At 58.1% G+C, this 22792-nt stretch overlaps 1 protein-coding gene and 1 long non-coding RNA gene across 19 annotated transcripts in view; one reads left to right on the forward strand and one right to left on the reverse strand.

Annotated features, from left to right (window-relative positions):
- The window catches only part of LOC108532997 (uncharacterized), a 15104-nt gene extending 6216 nt beyond the window's left edge, over nucleotides 1-8888 (forward strand). Inside the window, exons 2-3 of the long non-coding RNA XR_001886617.1 lie at nucleotides 3710-3896; nucleotides 8488-8888. This is a non-coding gene — a long non-coding RNA (uncharacterized LOC108532997). The remainder of the gene's footprint in view (nucleotides 1-3709; nucleotides 3897-8487) is intronic.
- Nucleotides 8889-10073: 1185 nt separating this feature from the next.
- Nucleotides 10074-22792, reverse strand: part of BIN1 (bridging integrator 1) — a 59140-nt gene continuing 46421 nt past the window's right edge. For 2 of the 18 annotated variants that reach the window (XM_017877318.1, XM_017877317.1), the window contains 9 exons: nucleotides 20925-21069; nucleotides 19392-19520; nucleotides 15986-16093; nucleotides 15517-15540; nucleotides 14345-14452; nucleotides 13217-13306; nucleotides 12868-12978; nucleotides 12487-12588; nucleotides 10074-10678 (listed from right to left, as the gene is read on the reverse strand). In XM_017877318.1, the coding sequence (XP_017732807.1) occupies nucleotides 10571-10678; nucleotides 12487-12588; nucleotides 12868-12978; nucleotides 13217-13306; nucleotides 14345-14452; nucleotides 15517-15540; nucleotides 15986-16093; nucleotides 19392-19520; nucleotides 20925-21069 (925 nt within the window). In that variant the 3' untranslated portion in view covers nucleotides 10074-10570. Of the gene's footprint in view, nucleotides 10679-12486; nucleotides 12589-12867; nucleotides 12979-13216; nucleotides 13307-14344; nucleotides 14453-15516; nucleotides 15541-15985; nucleotides 16094-19391; nucleotides 19521-20924; nucleotides 21070-22583; nucleotides 22629-22792 lie in introns of all 18 variants that reach the window. The other 16 variants (XM_017877324.1, XM_017877320.1, XM_017877327.1 and 13 more) reach the window with 13 other exon arrangements.

The raw sequence follows: 22792 nt of genomic DNA on the forward strand, positions 1-22792 counted from the left end.
CTCAAAAAAAAAAAAAAAAAAGAGGCCAGGCACAGTGGTTCACGCCTATAATCCCAGCACTCTGGGAGGCCAAGGTGGGCAGATCACAACGTCAGGAGTTCAAGACCAGTCTGCCCAATATGGTGAAACCCCATCTATACTAAAAATACAAAAATTAGCCAGATGTGGTGGCGGGCACCTGTAGTCCCACCTACCCGGGAGGCTGAGACAGGAGAATTGCGTGAACCCAGGAGGCGCAGCTTGCAGTAAGCCGAGATTGTGCCACTGCACTCCAGCCTGGGCAACAGAGCAAGGCTCCATCTCAAAAAAAAAAAAAGATGGAGAAGCTGGGTTTGTGGTCTGCAAGTAGGCTCCTGGAGGTTATAGTGGGTTTGCCTGTCCCTCCATCTGTCCACCCACCTGGGCTCAGTCGGGATGACAGGCTTGAACCACATTAGGATGCAGGCTGCCATGGCCAACTCAGAGCGTGCAGAGAGCCAACAACGCCCAACTGCCGGGTGAACTCTAGTGAACTTTAGTGGAAGATGGGGCTGAAGAGCTGGTCAGGGGCCAGAACTGGTTATGGAATCTGGGCTCGCATGAGCAATGGAGACTATTGGAGGGTTGAAACACGGGGCGATGAGGCCAGAAAGGAGGTTCAGGAAAACCACCCCAACAGCCACGGTGTCCTCCAGAGACTGGCCTAGAGGAAGACACCGCAGAGGCTGCAGGCCTGACCAGGCCTGAAGTAGGAGAGGCCAGAGCGGAGGGAGAAACCAATGCAGAACTCTGTAAAAGACCAAATCTAAGGATTCTGGCAGGACACAGCAGCAATCAGGGAGGCTTCAAGCCACAAAACCCCCACAGATGCGATGCCTTTATTTGTTTCACACAAAAACAAGCCAGACGGAGAGCCATGGGGTTGGACTGCACACTCTCTGCAAAGCCGTCCCCCACCTTCTCGCTCTGCCATCCTCAGTGAGTGGCTCTTCATCCTCCTGAGTGTGGCCTCAGGGTGCTAAGATGGCTGCTGCACCTCTGGCTCTCATTCCAGGCAGGAGAAGGAGGCAAAGGCCTTTTTCTTTTCTTTTCTTTCCTTTTATTTTTGGCGGGGGGGCGGTGGGGCAGGACGGAGTCTCACTCTGTCTTCCAGGCTAGAGTGCGGTGGTGCGATCTCAGCTCACTGCAACCTCCGCCTCCCAGGTTCAAGTGATTCTCCTGCCTCAGCCTCCCAAGTAGCTGAGATTACAGGTGCGCACCACCATGCCCAGCTAATTTTTGTATTTTTAGTGGGGATGGGGTTTCCCCATGTTGGCCAGGCTGGTTTTGAACTCCTGGCCTCAAGTGATCTACCTGCCTCAGCCTCCCAAAGTGCTGGGATTACAGGCATGACCCACTGCACCTGTCCCGAAGGCCTTTTTCTTAGCAAGGCTTTGATGTTTCCTTTGCAAAGGGATGCCCTCTCCCATCTTGTTGGCCAGGACTATGTTATACGGCCACCCACAGCTGCGAGGAAGGCTGGGAAAATGACTGACTTTAGTGGACTGCATTGGCACCCTGAACAAAAGCAGAATTCAGCTGGGCAGGCGGAGGGGATGAGTATTGAGTGTGCAGCTAGCAGCATCTGCTCCAAGAGGAGGGTGTGGAATGAGTCCGAGGACAGCCCACACTTGACAAGTCAGCTTAGGGGCACTTCAAGTTCCAGGTGTCCACGGGCATGAGGGAAGATGGACAGCTGGATACCTGGAGGTGAGAACACTGCCCTGAGCCACAGATTCGGGTCCTCAGTTCCTAATGAAGGATGGCCCCAGGAGCTTCCAAGCCATCTGTGACTCTGCTCCATGGAAAGTGCATGTCCTCTAGACCTGGCAACTTGCAAGTAGGTGGAGATGCACCAGCTTTTGGGAGACAAAAGCCTGCCGCCTTAGCTCTGAATGGCATCTGTGTACCAACCTTGGCCCACCGCCAGCCTATCCTTTCCTTCAAGGAAGAGTTGTGCCCCTCTCCGGCCACCCCTGCAGGTCACACAGGGCAGGGACATGAGATAAACACCCCGGGCTGATTGACAGGGGCCTTTAAGTCTCTACCCAGCCTGGGATTCAAAGCCTCTCCATGACAAGCCTGGAGGGCCCTCTGCCCCTGTGCACTGGCCCTGGCTGTCTAGGAAAAGAGGAACACGCCTTTGCCCTTCTCCCTCCAGTGGGCAGCCAATCCTCGGTGTCATCTGGGGCTGTCAGGAAGGTGGCTTCCTCACCCGTTGTTAATTATCCTTTTTAATTAAGTTAAGAAGGGCCTCTCCTCAGTGATTTGCTCTTCTGCATAATCAGGGTGAGGAGCACCGGTGGCAGCAGCCTGCCTGTGTTTCCTGGCGGCCCATGGCGGCCCCTCTATGGATCCCCAGGGCCTGAGAGCAGGTGGGCAAGGCCACTGTCCTGAATCTCCCAGCCTTCTCGGCCCATCCACCACAGCTGCTTCTTGAGGAGGGAGCTCTTCCTAAGGATGGCACTGAGCAGCTCCTTGGCAGTGCCTGTGAAACCTCCTGCTTCCCTCCTCTTTTTTTTTTTTTTTTTTTTTGAGACGGAGTTTCTCTCTGTTGCTCAGGCTGGAGTGCAATGACAGGATCTCAGCTCACTGCAACCTCTGCCTCCCTAGTTCAAGAGATTCTCGGCTCCTGAGTAGCTGGGATTACAGGAGCCTGCCACCATGCCCAGCTAATTTTTGTATTTTTAGTAGAGACAGGATTTCAGCATGTTGGTCAGGCTGGTCCAAATGCCTGACATCAGGTGATCCACCACCTCGGCCTCCCGAAGTGCTAGGATTACAGCCTTCCCCCTTCCTTTTTTTTTTTTTTTTTTTGAGATGGAGTCTCGTTCTGTTACCCAGGCTGGAGTGCAGTGGCTTGATCTTTCTCACTGCAACCTCTGCCTCCCAGGTTCAAGCAGTACTCCTGCCTCAGCCTCCCAAATAGCTGGGATTACAGGCATGCACCACCACACCCTGCTAATTTTTGAGGATTTTTTGGTTGATTTTTTTTTTTTTTTTTTTAAGTAGAGACATGTTAGCCAGGCTGGTCTGGAACTCCTGACCTCAGGTGATCCCCCCACCTCAGCCTCAGAAAGTGTTGGGATTACAGGGATGAGCCACCGTGCCTGGCCGGCTTCCTTCCTCTTAATTGTGGTGGTCACCAGACACCCCGGCCCTCCTTCCGCCTCCTCTGTAAGCTCTCCCAGCACCTTCGCGTCTTCCCAGCCCCTCTCTGCCCTGAGCTCCAGGCCTCCCCAGCTCAACCAACCTGGTGTCCACTTGCCTGTTCAACTGGCTGCCCCTGCCCGAGGTGGCCTCCCAGGTGCCAGCCCCTCAACCGGGGCACCTACCCTGAGCGAAGCTGGGTGCCCACTCCACTTCTGTCCGGGTAACCTCAGATGCACCACCCAGACGCACGGCTGTGGCCACTGCTGCTCTGCCTCCCCCAGGCTGTGCGCGTCTCAGGGGTAGGAACCACATTTTATTATTTTCTCTTTTTCAACTTTTCTTTTAGAATCAGAGGCACGTGCAGGTTTGTTACCTGGGTGTATTGCGTGATGCTGAGGTTTGGGGTATGGTTGATCCCATCGCCCAAGTCGTGAGCGTTGAACCCAGTGGGAAGCTTTTCAGCCCTGCTGCCTCCCGCCTCTCGTCTAGCAGTCCCGAGTCCACTGAGCAATGCATTTTAATCTTCTCTGTAACTCAGTGCCTGCCTGGGAAACGGCCAGTGAATGGATACAGGAGTGACTGAATGACCATTCAGGACACTGGAGCTGTAGATGCAGCACATCCCCAGCGCACAAGCCTCCGAACAGCCCAGCCGAGGAGGGGCTCATCCGTCTACCCTGTCTCCAGCGGAGGAGCTTCTGAGACCAGGAGCAGCAGGTCGTCAGGTGAGCATTCCCCTGGCACACGAAGGAGCAAAGCTGCCCGACTGCACTCCGCCCTCACACTGCCCCAGGCCAGCCATAGCCTGGATAAAGCAAGGGTCTCAGAAAAGTCCCACATGCACTCGCCCATTCACACTCACCCATTCCCATGCACACTCGCCATTCACTCAGCCATTCACACGTGCACACATTCGCACATACACTTGTGCACACATTCACACTCACAGCCATTCACATACGTTTACACACAGATGCACACTCGCACTCACTGACCCATTCACACTCACATTTACACTCACCATTTCACACATATTCACACTCACACATTCACACCTATTCACATGCACACACACTCGCACACACATTCACCTAACCATTCACACACATTTACACTCACATTCTCTGACCCATTCACACATTCACACCCACACCTTCACACTCACACATCCACACACATTCACTCACACATTCACATGCACATTCACACCTATTCTCATGCACACACACATTCACCTCACTATTCACAGTTCACACTCACACCCACACCTTCACACTCCCACATTCACACATATTCACACTCATTCACACACATTCACACACCCACACCTTCACACTCACACATCCACGCACATTCACACTTGCACATTCACACGCACATTCACACCTATTCACATGCATGCACACTCGCACACACATTCACCTCACCATTCACACACATTCACACTCACATTCTCTGACCCATTCACACATTCACACCACACCTTCACACTCACACACATTCATACACCCACACTTCACACTAACACATTCACACTCATTCACACATTCACACTCCACACCTTTGCACTCACACATCCACACACATTCACACTCACACATCCACACACATACTTGCACATTCATACGCACATTCACACCTACTCTCATGCACACATTCACACCATTCACATGCACATTCACACTCATATTCTCTGACCCATTCACACTCACACATCCACACACATTCACACTCACACCCACACCTTCACACACATCCACACACATTCACACTCATTCACACACATTCACAATCACACCCACACCTTCACACTCACACATTCACGCACATTCACACTCACACATTCACACTCACACCCACATCTTCACACTCACACATTCACACACATTCACACTCACACCCACATCTTCACACTCACACATTCACACACATTCACAAACATCCACATTCACACGCACATTCACACCTACTCTCATGCACACACACTAGCACATTCACACCATTCACATGCACATTCACACATTCTCTGACCCATTCACACATTCATACCCAGACCTTCACACTCACACTTTCACACACATTCACACTCACACCCACACCTTCACACTCACACATTTACACACATTCACACTCATTCACACACATTCACACTCACACCCACACCTTCACACTCACACATTTACACACATTCACACTCATTCACACACATTCACACTCACACCCACACCTTCACACTCACACATTTACACACATTCACACTCATTCACACACATTCACACTCACACCCACACCTTCACACTCACACATTTACACACATTCACACTCATTCACACACATTCACACTCACACCCACACCTTCACACTCACACATTTACACACATTCACACTCATTCACACACATTCACACTCACACCCACACCTTCACACTCATTCACACACATTCACACTCATATTCCTCTGACCCATTCACACATTCACATCCACACCTTCACACTCATACATTCACACACATTCACACACCCATGCCTTCACACATTCACACTCATTTACACACATTCACTCACACCCACACCTTCACACACATTCACACACATTCACACTCACACCCACACCATCACACTCACACATTCACACACATTCACACTCACACATTCACACGCACATTCACACCTGTTCTCATGCACACACACGCACACATTCACACCATTCACATGCACATTCACACATTCTCTGACCCATTCACACATTCACACCCAGACCTTCACACTCACATTCACACACATTCACACTCACACCCACACCTTCACACACATTCACACTCACACTCACACTTTCACACTCACATCCACACACTTTCACACTCACATCCACACACATTCACACTCACATCCACACTCACACATTCACACATTCACACATTCACACACCCACACCTTCACTCACATGCACACAGTCACACACCCACACCTTCACACTCACATTTGCACACATTCACACTCACACATTCACACACATTCACACTCACACCCATACCTTCACACTCACACATTTGCACACGTTCACATGCACATTCACACCTATTCTCAAGCACACACACACATTCACACTCACCATTCACACACATTCACTCTCACATTATCTGACCCATTCACACACCTTCACACTCACACATTCACACATTTACTCACATACACACATTCACACACACACACATTTGCCCATTCACACACACTCCCACATTTACACACATATATTCACACATTTATACTCATATACACTCACATGTTCACATTCATCTATTCACTCACACATTTACACTAACACATTCACACATTTACACTCATTCAGTTACACATTTACATTTATAGTCACGAACACATTCACACATTCACACTCATCCACACACATTTACATTCACATTCACACACACACACACACACACGTTCACACATCTTCTCGCAGTTCCCATACAGGCAAGTTCCCTAGTCTCAGGGCCCTTTCTGGAAGCCACCATGGAGTGCACATTCCCAGATCTGAGCTCCTAGAATCTGTCTGTCTCCCCTTCTCCTCAGAAGCCTCACCCCAATTTTCATTCAGGTGTTCACCCCCCCTCACCCAGTTCAGCCCAACTCCAGCTCCAGACCCTGTTTGTCTTGAGCCAATCTACAAGTGCCACCCCAGGCCACAGCAACTGGCTCAGGATTCAATGATGCAAAAAAATAATAATTTCCTGGGTGCTTCTCAGAAGGAAGTGTGCAGGTATCAAACTTGGAACTACTCAGCCCCAAGATGAAGCTGCTGCCCAGAGGCCAAGGGGGCCGAGAGCATCTCGGAGGGCCTGAGCCACAGCCACCCAGCACCCAGCGCACCAGCCATGGCAGCTGAGCAGAGGGACCCAGTGTTTGGCCACCCTCATGACATCCCTGTATGCCACCTGGTGTTGGGGTGACTGAGGCCAGGGGTATGGGCACTTAAATTCCCAGAGGCAGGGCCAAGGATCTTCAGGCCAGCAAAACTGAGAGAAGCAACACCAACACGATTACCATATCCAATCAAGGACAAGGGCCGAGAGGCCGGGCCAGCAGCAAGGCCAGTGTTCAGGCCGCGGTGGAAGCCGGGGAACTGGCAGGAGGGTGGGGAGCAGGGTCACTGCCTGCACTGGTCCGTACGCTTCTGAGAGACTCTGACATTGGAACTGGTACCGGGCCTGAGGCCTCCAGGCCAGTTGCACTGATAAGGTGTGTGTGTGATCATTTTAGCTTCCAAGTTCCATAACTCAAAACCCTGCTCCTGCCAGCAAACGAGTTTGTAACATAGAGTTATAAATAAGTAAATTGATTTTCTAAAGATTTCCATGGGGCTTCAAAAGTGGCCCACACCTTTCAGGAAGCCATGAGAACGCCTCCATGAAGGGCCCGGCCCTCCCTCAGGCACCTGGGGTGCTGCAGCCCACCCCACAGCCCCCACACAAGGGGTGGCCTTCCTAGACCTCACTCTCCAGTCCTGGCTCCAAACCCCCACTGTCGCACCGACCAGGCGCTGGCTCCGGGAGGCTGGTGGGGAGCCACACAGAGGGCTGCCCGCGGTGGAACTCTTCCCAAACTCATGCTCGGGCCTCCCAGGGTGTGGGGTCTGCAAGGCCTCAGATAAGTCCCAGAAGCCACAGCCCTGGCCTGCCTGCTCTGAGAGTCAGGAGCCCTGCCCAGGGTCTGGGCCTCCATGGCCACGTCAGCCCAAATCAAGCCAGACTGCCAAGCCCTCCGGGACATTACATGTCCAGCTGCCAGGCACGGAGAGCAGCCCGCACCTCTCCCGGCCTCCACCGTGGCTCACCTTCACTCTGCCTGTTGCTATTTCCTCCATCCCATCCTGGCCTGGGCCTTCTGCTCTGCCTGGCGCTTCAGCTCACTGGCCTGTTGTTCATGCTGCCTGGCTCTGAATGCCCCTTGCACTGCCATGAACCTAGTGACACCCTGGCTCCCAGACACACATCTCAGTTCAGACTTTGGGCCGCTGCCCCTCCCCAGCAGCGTGGGAACCTCCCACCTGGCCTCCCTCCCTCTGGAGCCACAGGCTCCCCATCCCCGATCCTGGCCCGCTCCCTCTGGCAAGAAGCTCCCTGCAGGCCCTGACCATGTGGTACAGAGCAGGGCTGCTCCTGACCCCAGTGGCGAGGGCTGGGGGTAAAGCTGAAAGCTGCCATGGGACATTTCTTGGAATCTTATATTGTCATAAAACGTAATCTAAATGCTTTCTCCTGGAGAATGTGTTTTAGATGAGGTTTGTTTTTATTTTGTTTTGTTTTTTAATTTTCAGGTTGAAATAAAAGCAACGACTCCCCGTGATGGCACTGTGGCTGCACACCTCACAAAGCCCAGGGCACGTGCACCCAAGCTCGGAAGTGGGCTGGGCTCCAAGCCGGCTCCACCCACAATGAGCAGTGGACCTTGGGCAGGGAAATGAGGCTGCCAGGGAGGAAGCAACGAAGGAGGCAGTGAAGGCAGGCAGGAAGGGTGGGAGCTCTCCAAGCAGGGGCAACCAGAACGGGACTCTGTCCCAGCTGCTGTGACTTCCACTGCTCCTGGAAGCCATGGATGGCAAAGCCAACACTATCTGCCCCCCACAGGACCAGGCAGGGCCACAGCAATGACAATCCTGCCACCTAAAGCAAAGCCCAGGGGCTTTACCCTGGAATAAAGCTCAGACTGTGACAGTTACCTCACTCACTGGCTGTAACTAGTATTAAAAGGAGCCATGAGCTCCTTCCACCTGGGAGTGCACACTGCTCCGTGGGTCCATGGGCACAGCCCCCGCAGCTCCTGGGAAGCTGGTGCTCCACTGCTGTTTGTCTCGGCTGCTCAGACCTGTCAGAGTCTGCCGATGGAACTGAAGTGCCCAGGGCAGGGTCGGCAGGGGTCATGAGATGAGGGACAAGCCAGGCCAGCATGCCTGTCCCCAACCCAGGCCCTTCCAGTCCCACCAGACACAAGCATTGCCCTTGGTCTGGAGTCAAGTGCTCAGACCCACAGCCCAGTGCCACCACTCACCTGCCAGTAACTGGACCTCCGTGGGCCTCAGCTTCCTCATCTGTGAAAGGGAGTCCTGGTATCTGACCCACAGGTTCTCATGCGTTTATTAGAAATAAGGTCACCCGGCATGGTGGCTCACACTTGTAATCCCAGCACTTTGGGAGTCCGAGGCAGGTGGATCACCTGAGATCAGGAGTTCGAGACCAGCCTGGCCAACATGGTGAAACCCCATCTCTACTAAAAATACAAAATTAGCCCAGTGTGGTGGCTCACACCTATAATCCCAGCTACTCAGGAGACTGAGGCAGAAGAATTGCTTGAACCCAGGAGCAAAAGGTTGCAGTGAGCCGAGGTCTCGCCATTGCACTCCAGCCTGGGCGACAAGAGCAAAACTCTGTCCTAAACAAATTAAATTAAATTAAAAAGGTCACTTGGCAGGTGGATCACGAGATCCAGACCATCGTGGCTAACATGGTGAAACCCCGTCTCTACTAAAAATACAAAAAACTAGCCGGGCATGGTGGCGGGCGCCTGTAGTCCCAGCTACTCGGAGGCTAAGGCGGGAGAATGGCGTGAACCCGGGAGGCGGAGCTTGCAGTGAGCCGAGATCGCGCCACTGCACTCCAGCCTGGGCGACACAGCAAGACTCCGTCTTAAAAAAAAAAAAAGTCACTTAGGACAGCATTCAATGGACTTCTTGGGCACAGATGGCTCACCAAACCCCCTCACCCAAGCCCGCAGTCCCTGACCTCCAGCTGACCACTCCTAAAAATCCCAGGGGCCAGGGGCTGAAGCCATCTTGATAAGAAAGCCACAGATAATACGGCTCCATCCGCACTCATGGACAAGAAGAGGGAGAACAAATACACAAGCGTTTTCCGAGTGTTTTTATCATTTTTTTGGTTTCATTTTGTTTTGAACACTAAGATTTATTTTCAAACAGCACACAGACCATCTGCGGGGCAGGGCCAGGCTACGCTGGTGTCTGGGCCCCACCCACAGCAGCTGCCAGGAAAAGAGGACCCTTGCCCGGGTGGCACGGCCGAAGCTTCAGGCAAGCATGGTGGCTCGGCAGCCCCCAGCCCCGCCCTGCGGCCAGGCACACATGCGGGCACGGGCAGGGGCGCCAGGAACTCAACTAGGGGACACAGCAGCTTCAGGAACACTGGTGAGTTCCGCCGGACTTGCCAGGACGCGGCTCTTTGGAAAACGACCTAATCTTTGGGAGAACGCCCCTCTGCCTGGGGGTCTCCTCTTGATTTCCCTTTGCTCTTCAAAAGATTAAAACAAAACAAAACAAAAAAAAAGAACCACACATTTTTCGGGAGGAGGTGTTCTTCACAAGCCCAGAGGCTGCCCGGGCCCCGCCGTCACGGGACCCTCTCCGTGAAGTTCTCGGGGAAGACCCCGCGGCACTTCTCCAGCTCCTTGTGCTGGTTCCAGTCGCTCTCCTTCACGCCCATGAGCCAGCCTTCATCCTGAGGGGCAGAGCACCGGGTCACACAGGGATGAGCAAGGGGCTCCAACCCACAGGGCACGCATCCCACTCCAACCTACTGGGAAGACGGCCCCTCCCCCTGCTGTTCTTGGCCCCTTAGCCTGCCAAGCCCACCTTGAGAACACCTCCTCCAGGCAGCACTCCCCGATGCTGCTGGCTTAGGCCCCTGCCAACAGGCACCACAGAAGCTGGCCTGTCGTCTGCAGTGGCTGGTTTTGGTGAGTCCCACTGCTCTCTGGTCTGTCTAAACAACTCCTTCAATACTGGTCAAGAGGCTCCCCAGCCCTGGGGGCATGCAGAGCACATCAGCCCTTCCAAGCTTCCAGGCTTTTCAAACCACCCCAGAGTGTTTTGGGAGTGACAAGTTACAAGTTCTAGAGGGACTCAGGGCCATCCCACCAGTCCCTCCAATTTCGACTTGCCCTTTGCTTCAATTCTGACTCCCGCATGGCCTTCTCCAGGAGTGCTGACAGGCCCCGGGCCCCAGGCGGGTGGCGGGCAGCTGCGTGGCCATCCACTCCTGACAGTGGCTGGTCCGAGGCTGCCCCTGCAGCTGGGCTGTGCCTGGGGCCTACCCGGCTCTTTGTTATTTCCCTCTGTCATTGTCAACCTCGTCACAGACCTTACTCGTGCCCTATCTGAGCCCCTTCCAGCACCCCAGGGCAACTCCCACTGTGGGCTCCGGGTAGGAGTCAGCTTGAAATCCTACCCAGCCAGAGCTGGCCCACTGGGAGGTCTGTGAAGAGCTGGGGGCATAGGAGAAACAGCCGAATCAGTGCCAGGCCCAGGAGGTCCTCATCCCTCGGGCCTCCTGCCCCAGACCTCAGTAAGTACCTGGTACCATTGCATCCCAGCCCAGGACTCCCAGTAGGGTCGGCCTCATCCAAGACCCAGCCAGACCCACTATCACCCTGAGCCGCTCTGACAACCCATTCATACAGATGCGCTGATGGCTAAACGTGTTCTCTGGAAGCAGGAAGAGGCCGGCCAGGCCCTCTGTGCACAGCCCGAGGTGCTCAGGGGCTGAGCCATGGAGGGAGCCAGATGCCCACATGCACCACCGACCCCCGCATAAGCAAAGCTGGTTCTACACAGCAGGGAGGCTCCTGCCAAGAGTCCAAGGCCCCCTGGGTGGGGAAACTGACCCAGATCCAGGAGGATTCCAGACCCAGAAAGGACACACTTAGCACCTGCCCAGGCTCAGCAGGAGCCCTCACTTCCAGGAGATTAACACGAAGCCACAGCAGGAGGAGAAGGGTCTGGAAGGCATCTTGGGTGAGCCTCAGCTGGGGACACAGCTGGGAGACCCATGGCCCTGCGTGGACAGGGCAGGGCCCACCTCGAGGGACGGCATACGGGGCTTCATGAGCCCAACCAGTGCTCCAGCCACCGCGGGGTGGGCACCTTGTGGGCGGGGCAGGAGGAGTCAAGCATCGTGCCTCGGGAGGAAGGCAGGCCTCAGGCACGACCACCAGGAGAGAAGGGGAGAGACAGAGGCAGAGCTGAGAGCGCCTGAGCAAAGCGGGACGTGGGGAGAAGAAAGCAGAGGCTACAGGAAGAAGGGGGTATGGTGACAGGGACAGAGAGGCCTAACAGGAGAGGGGCGGAGGAACGGGAGAGGAGAGGAAAAGGCCAGACGTGGAGGGCTGGGAGGAGCAGTCGGCGCGGGGGCCTGGTGCTCGCGAGCCTCTGCTGCCCCCTGCTGGCCTGTCCCCGCCACGGCGGTGCCAGCTGAAGCCAGGTTGCCTGTGGTGCCCCTGAGCTCTGGTGGCCCCGCCCAGCCCTCACCTGCTCTTCAGGGTTCTGGAAGGGGATCACCAGCACCACGTCGCCAGCCTTGAGCTGCAGCTCGTCTGTGTCGGTGGCCGTGTAGTCGTGCTGGGCCTGTACCTGCGGAGGATGCGGACGTCGAGTCAGACCTTCCATCCCACCTCCAGCCCTGCACAGAGCAAGGGCCTCATGAATGGGAGGTGCAGGTGGTGATATGGAGACCCGGAGTGCTCAAAAGCAGCAGGACGGGATGGGACTCAGATGCCACCTCGCCAGCTGGGAGTGACCTAGTAGCACCCGCACGACTTTGGGCAAACCACAGAGCCTCCTGAGGCTCAGGGTCTTCACCTGCCCACCAGAGCACTGAGAGACTGCAGTAGTCAGAGGCTCTGGGCTCACCTTGAACATGAAACCTGGGGGCAGGTCCAGGCGCCCGGCCCCACTGCCGCCCTCCACGGTGCCATTCACAGTTGCTGGGAAGGTCTCCACCACGACAGCAGGAAGAGAGCTCTGGTGGCAGAGGTACGGGTCAGGTGGGCAGGGAGGTGGTCCAGGGACAGCCAGGGCCACCGAGAAGAGGGGCGGGGAGGGGAGAAAGGTGTCTGTGCCTGGTGCCAGACCAGCCCGCCTCCAGCTTCCTCAACAGGAGCCAGGCCTGGACCAGCAGCAGCAGGGGCCACAGGGGAGCCCCGGGCAGGCAGGCGGGCGGCAGGGAGGAAAAGGCAGGGATTTGTCCCTGCTGTCTTACGGAGGTTGCTTCACTTGCCGCCGTCTCCCCTGGCTCCTGGGCTCCAGCCGCAGGTTGGGTCCCACCCGCCACCTCCGAGGCCTCTGCTGGCTGCAACATAAATGCCGGCTCGGGGTCAGACACACGACAGGACACAATCAGGACACAGGAAACAGGCCACAGGAGGGCAGCACCCAAGTGAGAGGGCTGGCGGCATCGCCTGGCTGGCAGCAGGGTCTAGAGCCGCCCAGTGCCTCGAAGAATCCAGGGAGCCCCTGCTGGACAGGTCAGGCCTGGGCCCGGGAAGCAGCTGAAGAGTAGGCGCTGGCACGCCCAGGGATGTCAGTGGCATGCTGTGAAGACGCCCAGTGCAAGCCCCGGAGTGCCACCCCCAACCCCGCCTCACAGGCCCTGCCCTCTCGGCACCAAGACCTCACCCAACCACAGCCACCGCCCGCCCACCCTGCTTGGCCTGGCAGGTGGCAGGAGCTTTCTGAACCTACAGACGGTCCATGGCAGGGGACAGCAGCACACATCTGTCCCAGCCTGAGCACAACCAAGCACAGGCAGTGCGGTGCAGCCTGTGTGCAGCCCAAACCCAAGAAGGGTGTGGCACAGCACGGGCACCACAGCAGGCCCTGCAGGGGCCCCAGAGCTGGGCTGACCTGGGCCAACACTCAGACTTGGCCACTTCTGAGTGCTGGAACCAAGTGACTCAACCCTTCTAGTCCCCCATCTCCTCATCTGTCAAAGGAGGAGGTGTCTGGCTGGCAAGGTGACAATGAAGATTAAATGAGAAGATTCTGGAAAGTGCCTGGCATAAACCAGTAGGTGCTCTAAACGCTCCTCCTCCTACTCTGGGAGGCCTGAGCTGGGAGGCTGGTCTGGGAGGCTGCACTGGGAGGCTGTGCTGGGAGGCTGGGCTGGGGTGGGTGAGCAGGAGGGGCTGATGTGCCCAGCTGTGCTCACTCACCCCTGGCAGCCTTGGTGACAAGCCCATGCTGGGGCAGCCTAGCTCAGGACACTGTCCTCACCCTCACATCCATGGTGGCCTGGTCCCTCCTGCAACCCCTCCTCGGGGCTCTCCTTCCATGCTGCACCCCCAGAGACTGGGGACAAGCCAGACAGGGGCTGGAGGTGGGCACTTACTTGGGCAGGCCCCGGCTCGGCCGTCTGGCTGGGCCAGGACACAGCAAAGGTGCCCTCGGCAGCGCTGGGCTCCCCGGAAGGCAGGCTGCCGGCTGGACTCTCTGTGGGCTGGTAACAGGCCACGAGGAGAGAACAGGGAGGGGGAGGGGAGGCCGGGGTGGAAGGACAATGGGCAGGATCACAAGACGAGAGAAGATGTCACCAGCGGCTGGGGTTGGTGGGGCAGGGTGGGTACCAGCAGAGCCCGGCTGGCCACCCGCCTCCCACATCCTCTCTCTTATCACTGCCAAAGGGACAGGCAGGGTGTCTGCTGCCCAAGCTTGGCACCTACCAAAACCCACTTGTCAAAATGGCCCTGCAGCCCACACCAGGCTGGCTTTTTCTAGCCTCCTCCACAGGGAAATCCTGCCATGGAGCCTCCAGAGCTCCCAGGAGCCGGGGCTGCCAGCGGGTGCCCCAAGGGCACCTGCACACCCGCCTGCCCCTCCCAGTGTCTCTGCCTTTATCAGGGGGTCTCAGGGACAGAGCCCAGGAAACCCTGTTGGAATTCTGGCTCTACCATGACCAGTTCTTGGGCAAGTACCAAGCCCTCCCTGAGCCTCTGTGTCCTGAGCTATCAGGTGACAGTGACACGGGTCCTGTGTGAGCTGGCCTTGCACCTGCCTGCAGGCCCTGCTCTCAGAAGGCACCCAGCCACACCCTGTCTTCCCTGACTCTCTCAAACCATCCATTCCTCCCCTCTCCCCCTCCTCCCAAATAGCTCCCCACTGCCTGAAAGCTCAGAGAGGGCAAGAACCTTCCACCCGAGGCCCTCCTGCCCCACACCCTGAGGACACTCGTCCGTCCTGGGTCCCCGGCCCGCTTCTGTCCGGAGGCAAACACTCACAGGCTATGAAAACAAGACCAGGTTTCAGGGGACCCCTGTCTCAAGCTAAACTGAGGATCCCCTTTCCCAAGGGCCTGCCAGAGGGAACAGCAGCAGAATGGCTGGAGATGGACGGCCTCACCAGCTCCCTGTGCTTGAGCACATGCCTGTGTGTGCTGCGTGTGGGGTGTGTGTGGGGTGTGTGCACCTGTGAACAGGCTAGGAGGAGGCCAAGGCACGTGGGCCCGGACACATATGGAAGAGTGGCTCCCACAGGGGCTGGACACAGAGCAGATGCACAGCTTACCTCCCAGAGATCCCATGGAATTGACTGAGCGCAGCAGTGAGGGCGAGAAGGACAGTTAGCACAGAGGTTAGAGACAGGGTGGCAAGCAGTCCCTAGGGACACTACCCCCGCTCCCCCCAGGCCCTCCAGCCCAGCAGGTGCAGGAGTGGCTCAGAGCCAGCTAGACTCCAAGGTTTGCAGGTGACTGAGCTCCTGACACCTCTCAGGGAGCTTCAAGACCCCAGGCCAGGGTGCAAGATGAGCACAGAGTTGCTGGGTAGTGTTCAGTGACCTCCTACTGAGTTCTCCCAGCTGATAAGGGGCTGTTCCCTGCCCTACAACTAGGAGGTGATGAGGGCGGAAGGCTGGGGTGCCAGGGGAAGGGCAGTGACCCAGGCCTAGATGGGGTCACATGACCAATGGGCAACATGAGCCCAGGGTTGGGCACCTGGAGGCTGGTGGGCCCATGGCAATGGTGGGCACAACCAACCTGACCAGAGGGCGTGGGTGCCTTCACGGGGCTCGTCACGGGTGGGAGGGGGTCAAAGTCCAGGTCCAGCAGACTGGCCTGCTCCGAGAAAGGCCCCGGGGCCTCAAACTTGGCAGCAGCAGCAGAGGAGGAAGCAGTTAGTGTTAAGCTGGGAGCCCTCACCCCAGGCAGACACTGCAGATGCAGGCACACGCATGGACACACACACACACACACACATGCGACACACATGCACAGAGCAAGTGCACATACATGCACACGCTGGCACACAGCCCAGGCACCAGCCCATCCACCTCACACCCAGGAACATTGCCCAAAGCCACACGCCCCCGCACAGGCTCCCGCCCACACCAGGAGGACGACCCCGGTGCCCGCTTCAAACTCCCAGTCATAGGCGTGGCCACCACCCCGCAGAGCCAGCGCCAGGTCCCAGGTCTCTCCCACCTCCATCCACAAGCTGGCGCCCCCGACCCCCCGCCCGCCCCGTGCCTGCACCTCCTCTCCGCTCCCTGCCCAAGAGTAGCTCATGCGGCTACTCCCCAGTGGCAAGGGTGGCACCAGGCCACAGCCACCGTCAGTGCTCCCGACTGGGAAAGCTCCAAAGGCAGAGACTTTCCACTGGCTTTTCTTCAACCCCAGACAGGCAGGTCACTCTGTGGCAACACCGCCACCAGCCAGCTCCAGGGATGGAGGAAAGGGTGGGGCCAGCCCACAAAGCCCAAGAGGCCAAGCTTCCAAGTGGGGGTCTTCAACATTCAGGGGCTTCAGAACCACCTGGGGCACCTGGGTTAAAACTGGAGGCCCTTGACCCCTCCCCAGCAGCCACCCCCCAAGATCCCCTTCCAGTGAGCCCAGGAATAGGCATGTGACAGGCATGGCCCCAGGGATGGGACACGGTGGCCCTGGCCACACTGTGACGAGCCTCCCCATAAGCTGGGCCAGACTAGCATGGGGAGGAAGGGGCTTCCTTAGAGCCCCCGGCACGGGCGGGAACAATGACTCCAGTGAGCCCTGGACAGCGCCCATGCCCACGGCCACGCCCATGCCCATGCCCATGCCCAGGGCACAAGCTGCCTTCTGAGGAGCGGGGAGTGGCTCGGCTCCGGTCTCCATCTTGTACCTCCACACACTCTTACAGGCACTGGGCACGGACAGGGGTGCCCTTCCATGCAGCCTCCACCATGAAGGACGTGAGACCTGGGGCTGTGGGCCGGGCTCACCAGAGGCACCTCCACAGCTGAGCTGAGGGCCCGTTGGGAGAGACCCAAGGCCCTCAGTCCTAAGAACACCCAGCTGTCCCGCAGCTCAGGGGACAAGGCGTGGAGCAGTCCACATGGCCACGCCGAGGTGTCAGAGAACCCAGGCCAAATAGACTCACTCCTTGGAACCAGGGGCCCCAGGCCCCAGGCCCCAAGCCCTGCCCTGGGCCCATCCCATCAGCTGACTTTCCTTTAGGTCCAGCCCTGTCTGGGGAAGCCAGGGTGGGGAGGTCACTGCTCTGCCCCATAACCGGCCGTCTCTGAAGAAAGAGCCACGTGGACGCCTGTGCACAGCTCCTAGGTGCCTCCAACCAGTGGGCAGCCAGCATCTCTCCCCAGCGGCCCCCACCCTACCCCAGCAACACCCCTCCCTCCTGTCTCAGAGAAGTCAGCCAACCCAGGCAGCAATACCCATCGTGTGCCGAGGGGAGGGTCACCCGCCAGAGAGCTGACCATCCCTTCGCTGTCCTGCCCTGGCAGGTGGCACCTCGCCATGCGGACCCGGGACTGTCCCTCCATGCAGGGACACAGGCTATTCACCACCCCACAGCTGGGAAGCCCGTGGGCACCAGCGTCATGGACAAGGGCAAGCCCACCCCTGCCCCATGCTCCACCCAAAGGTCATGGCTCCCCCACCCCAGACCAGGAAGACCAGTTGCCTGGAGATGGCACACGCGGTGGCCAGGGAGGCAGGTATGGCATAGAGAGACAGGCGTGCTCAGAACCTGGGTGCGGGTGGTCTCTGGGCCACCTCCCGGCCTGGCACACCTTGTTCTGGCGTGGGCCCGCGGCACATGCTCTAGGTTCCTTTCCTCACCTGTTAAATGGGGGCATGATGCATAATGGGGGCCTAATGGGATATAGGCCTAATGGGAGTGGCTGGCACCACTCCCCGCTCAGTATTTGCCAGTGTCCATGCCATCCCATCTCCCTCACCTGCACACACACTGGGCATCCCCAGGGTGGAGGCACGCTCGAGCCAGGGAGGCCAGCAGCAAGCAGCCCTGGAGGTCCTCAGCCCTGACCCCACACTGCTCTTCCTACATCGCCCTCTGCCACCATCCCACAGAGAGGGGCTCCCAAGCCTGCCAGGTCCCTGACACCTGTGTCACTTACCCAGACACCTGCAGCCTTGGATCTAAAGCTCCTTAGTTCTAGCCCTAGTCTTTGCATAGGGGCTTGAGGCCCGCCATTCCCAGCCCTTCCTAGCAGCGACCACTGTTCGCAGTTCCCAGCAGCCACTCCCCACACTCACACCCTCCAACCTATCCCCACTAGGCATCTGAGCTGTGTGAAGGGGTTTGCTGGAGGCCCCACAGCCTGGACTGGACAGCCTCCCCTACAGGTGAGGCTCCCCATGTGGGAAGGGCCCTGGCTCACCACAGGAGGGAGGCCGAGGCCTGGATGGCTGGCCTTGAGGAGGCAGTCAGCTCTGGGGGAGTGCAGGGAAGGCCGGCCACCCCTGGGCAAATCTGACAACACATCAGCCCACTCCAGCACTGGCGAGTGGCGCTTCCAGCAAGACACTCCCGCCCGGCCCCCACCAGGAAGGACGTGAGACCTGGGGCAGTGGGCCGGGCTCCCCAGAGGCACCTCCACAGCTGAGCCGAGGGTCCATTGGGAGAGACCCAAGCCACCCTGGGTGGCTCCCTGCTGCATCTGGGCATGCACACCTCTCAGGGAGTGTGCACACAGCAGCTGTGCTCTGAAGCCTGGCCACTGCCCCCGCACTCAAGTGCCTGACAGCAGCTGTGGAAGCTGAAGTCCAGGTGCTTCAGCCACTCCAGAGCCTTCCAACTCTCCCTGCACCGGGAAGCCTTCCCTGACACCACGGGGCCTCCACACTCCCCAGTTCCCTCTGCCATAGCACCCACTGAACCGCAAGGGTACTGCTGACGTGACTGCTGTGCCGGGAGGGGTGGGCACCTTTCCCCTCTGTGGCCCTGCATCCAGCCTTGGTACATGCTCAGAGATGGGTGATGATGATGGAGGATGATGGACGGAGGGAAGGAAGGGTGAGGAGGGAAACTGACAGTCTCTCTGGCCAGATTCTTGGCTCTTGAGACAGAAGCATAGAGGATGAAGGCCATGCACGCCCTGAGAGGGCAGGAAGAGAGGAGAGCTGGGCCGCGGCGGCCGCGGCTGACCTGGGAGGGGGTGGTCACGCTGATCTCAGGGACAAACGTGTCCTCAAACAGGCTGAGGATCTGCTCCTGCTTGACTTCCTTGGACGGGGTGTGTTTGGGAGGCGGAGGGACTGGTGGGCCTTTCCGGAGCTGTGGGTCGGCGGCGGGTGGGGAGCCGCGTGGGAAGGCACAGCAGAGCACGGGGTTTGGGGGAGACAGACAGAGACAAAGACACGGTTAGTCACACCCCAGGCCACAGCCCCACCCAGGCCACTGAGCAGGGCGCAGCAAATGAAGAGTCACTGCCCTCCCAGCCCCCGACATAGACACCAAGACCGCAGGCCACCCCCGAGAGGGACACTGAGGCAGGAGGTCCAGAAACGCTGTGTGGAGAGATAAGAGAGAGGTGAGGGAAGAGGAGACAGGGAGAGCAAAGAAGAGGGAGAGAGGCCCCGGGCTGCCGCTGGCCAACTGTGGGAGGGTCTGGCTTCCACCCGCCTGGCGAGAAGACCGGGGAAGGAAACAATGGCTGAGAGACAGCCGGGCCCCAGCCTCGCTCTGCCCACCTTGCCCTTCCCGCAGGCACCTCTCTCCACCTCCCAGGGCATAGGGCTGCCCACAGGGAGCCCAGCTCAGACGAGTGTGTCCCAGAGGAAGCCAGCGTGGCACCAGGATGGGGCAGAGGCCACACCCCTGCCCACCAGGTGGGGGACCTCAGGCAGGTCACGCACCCATGAGGCTGGGTTCCTCATGGGTTGGGTGATGACAGCGTCTGCTTCACAGGGGGTTTGTGGGGACTCAGTGAATGAAACCCCAGAAGGCACTGGCACCATGTCCAGGTCAGGGGAAGTGCTGGTCGGTGCAGGCTCCCACCATGTCCTTAGCCCTGCTATCCTAGTCACCAGCAGAGCAGGGTGGCGGCAGAAAACTGGGAGGTGCAGGAGGCCCGGCTATGAGAACACCCCCACCTGGTCAGCCAGCGCTTAGGGCCCTGCAGATACCTGGAGGGCCCTCTGGGGGCAGGTGGGGTGGAGACAGGGACAGTCCAGAAGCCTGGGACCTGCCCCCTTATCCACCCCACACTCTCCACTGAGCCCTTCCTCTCTCTGTCCCTTTAAAGGCCCTGCATGGCCACCTGGCTGGGCTCCTCCCTCCGGCCCCTTTAAGACAGAGAGGCCAGGAAGAGGGGCAGGCAGCCCGCTCCGGAGATCTGGATGCTCTGTGGGCTGAGCGCCCAGAGCCTCTGCTAGGGAGGAAAAGAAGATGGAGAAAGAGTCAAGCAGCCAAAAGACCAGGGAGAGGGAAGGGGAGGGCGCTGCAGTAGGGGTGGGCCCTGGGGAGGGGCGAGCAGTCACAGATGCCTCCTGGAAGCACGCCAGGCTGGATGAGGGGAAGGAGACCCAGGTCCAGACCCAACCCCCACTGGGCAAAGCATCGGGTCCATAGCTGCCCAGGCCAGAAAGGGGACAGAGGAGTGGGAGGATGGGGGACAACAGCAAAGCCAGAGGAGAAGGAGGGAGGGCAGCGGACCTGCCACCAACACATCACTCCTACCTGAGATGGGGACTTGGGGAGGGTGGCTCCGGGCGTGGCCCCGCCGGCTGGCTCTGGCTCGTGGTTGACTCTGATCTCAGGGGTGGCGGCAGGGGAGCCATCTGGAGGTGAAGGGCTCTTGTTCCCTTTTGCAGGCGCGTTGTCACTGTGGGGGCAGGACAAGAAAGGGAGCCCAGTGTTGGGGGACTGAGGCACAGGAGACAGAGGGGCAAATGTATTGACATCTGTATGAAGAGGTGTGTGCATATGGAGGTGTGAAGCCGTGTGTGTGTGTGTGTGTGTGTGTGTGTGTGTGTGTGAAAGCGAGAGAGCGAGCGGGAGGGTTGGGGGAGCCAAGGGACCTGGGCTTGGGGGGCTGGAAGTGGGGAGCCTGCCTCAGAGACAGGAACGGCCCAAGGCGGGACTCCAGGCTGGAGGTCTATGGTCCCCAGGAGTGCAGGCAGGCACCTTGGAACCATCTGTCGCAGAGGCCAGACCAACAACACCACAGGCTCCATGGGGTCCACCAGGGCCCATGCTGACAGCCCAAGATCCACAGCAGGAGGAAGCCAGACATCCTAGAGGCACAGTGAGTCTCCCACACCACAGGCAGCAGCCCCTCTGTTCTGGGGGCTGCTCCCCAGCCTGCTGCCCCCAAGCCGCCTGGCTGCCCTCCCTGCCTGTCCATCACAGAACCCTGGTACATGTCTCCAGACCTTGGCTCTCCTGTCCTCTAGGCCGTTGGAGGCCAAAAGCAAGGCCTGGACAAACTAAGAGAGGCGTCCTCATCACAGAGGAGTGGGCAGCTGGCGATGGAGGGGACAGGTCCTGAGCCATGGCATTGAGTGCCAGAACCCGAGGGGGAGGTGGTGTGATGCTGTGCACCCCGCACAGGGACGAGGGTGCAGGGAGAAAATTCTCTACCAGAACCTGCACAGAGAGGCCTAGAAAGGTGCTGCCCAATACGGTTGCCACTAGCCACAGGTGGCAATGCAAACTCAAATCAATGAAATTTATGTGTAATTTAAATGAAAAGTTCCACTGCCCAGTCACACTGGCCAGTTTCAAGTGCTTGATAGCCCCATGGGGTAACTGGCTTCTGTGCTGGACAGTGCAGATCTAGAAGCATCCAGCAGGAACTAGTGACCGAGTCACCTGAGGGCAAACCGTGGAACAGCCTAAGAGATGTCGCTGACGCCATCTTTCCTTTTGGAATCTGTGTTTTATGGGCATGTATTCTCCTTAAAGAATATATGTAAGTATATAGCATACACATAGAATTTTTTAAAAAACAAAAAACCCCACCGTGCCACAGTGTCACCTCCCTGGCCCTCCCCAGGTCTCCTTCCCAGCCGCGTCTGCCATTGGTAAGTGCGCTGGTGGCCCGGGCACCACCCAGAGCTAGACAAGTGAGGGGCACCCAGAGGAACATGCTAAATCCAGCCAGCTGCTGAGAGGCCTGCCCGCCCCGCACCGCCTCCGCCTTCCCACCCAACACACACACACACACACACACACACACACACACACACACACACACACAGACAGCCCTGCCCGGCAGCACTGCACACAGAGCCAGGTTACGGGTTAGTGGCGTCTGGGAGCAGGGCGCAAGGCGCATGCACAGGGCCGGCCAGGGCGCGGACCTCTGCGCCCCTCCACAGCACTCACTGCCGGTACCTGTTCTTCTTTCTGCGCAGCCGTGAAAACAGTTTACTTTTCTTTCTGTGGGGACGGATGGGAGGTGGAGGCCTTCATTCTGGAGAAAGGCCAGGGGCAAAACTGGCCCGTCCCCTTCCCTCTTGGCCAACCCCTCTGCTCAGAGGACAAAGGGGCAAAAGCCTCTCCTAAGTGCCAGAGGCCTTGCAGAGGGCCTGGGCCTGCTATCC

This window comes from Rhinopithecus bieti, unplaced genomic scaffold (genome assembly GCF_001698545.2).
Source record: "Rhinopithecus bieti isolate Rb0 unplaced genomic scaffold, ASM169854v2 scaffold_10223, whole genome shotgun sequence".
Classification (NCBI taxonomy): Eukaryota; Metazoa; Chordata; class Mammalia; order Primates; family Cercopithecidae; genus Rhinopithecus; species Rhinopithecus bieti.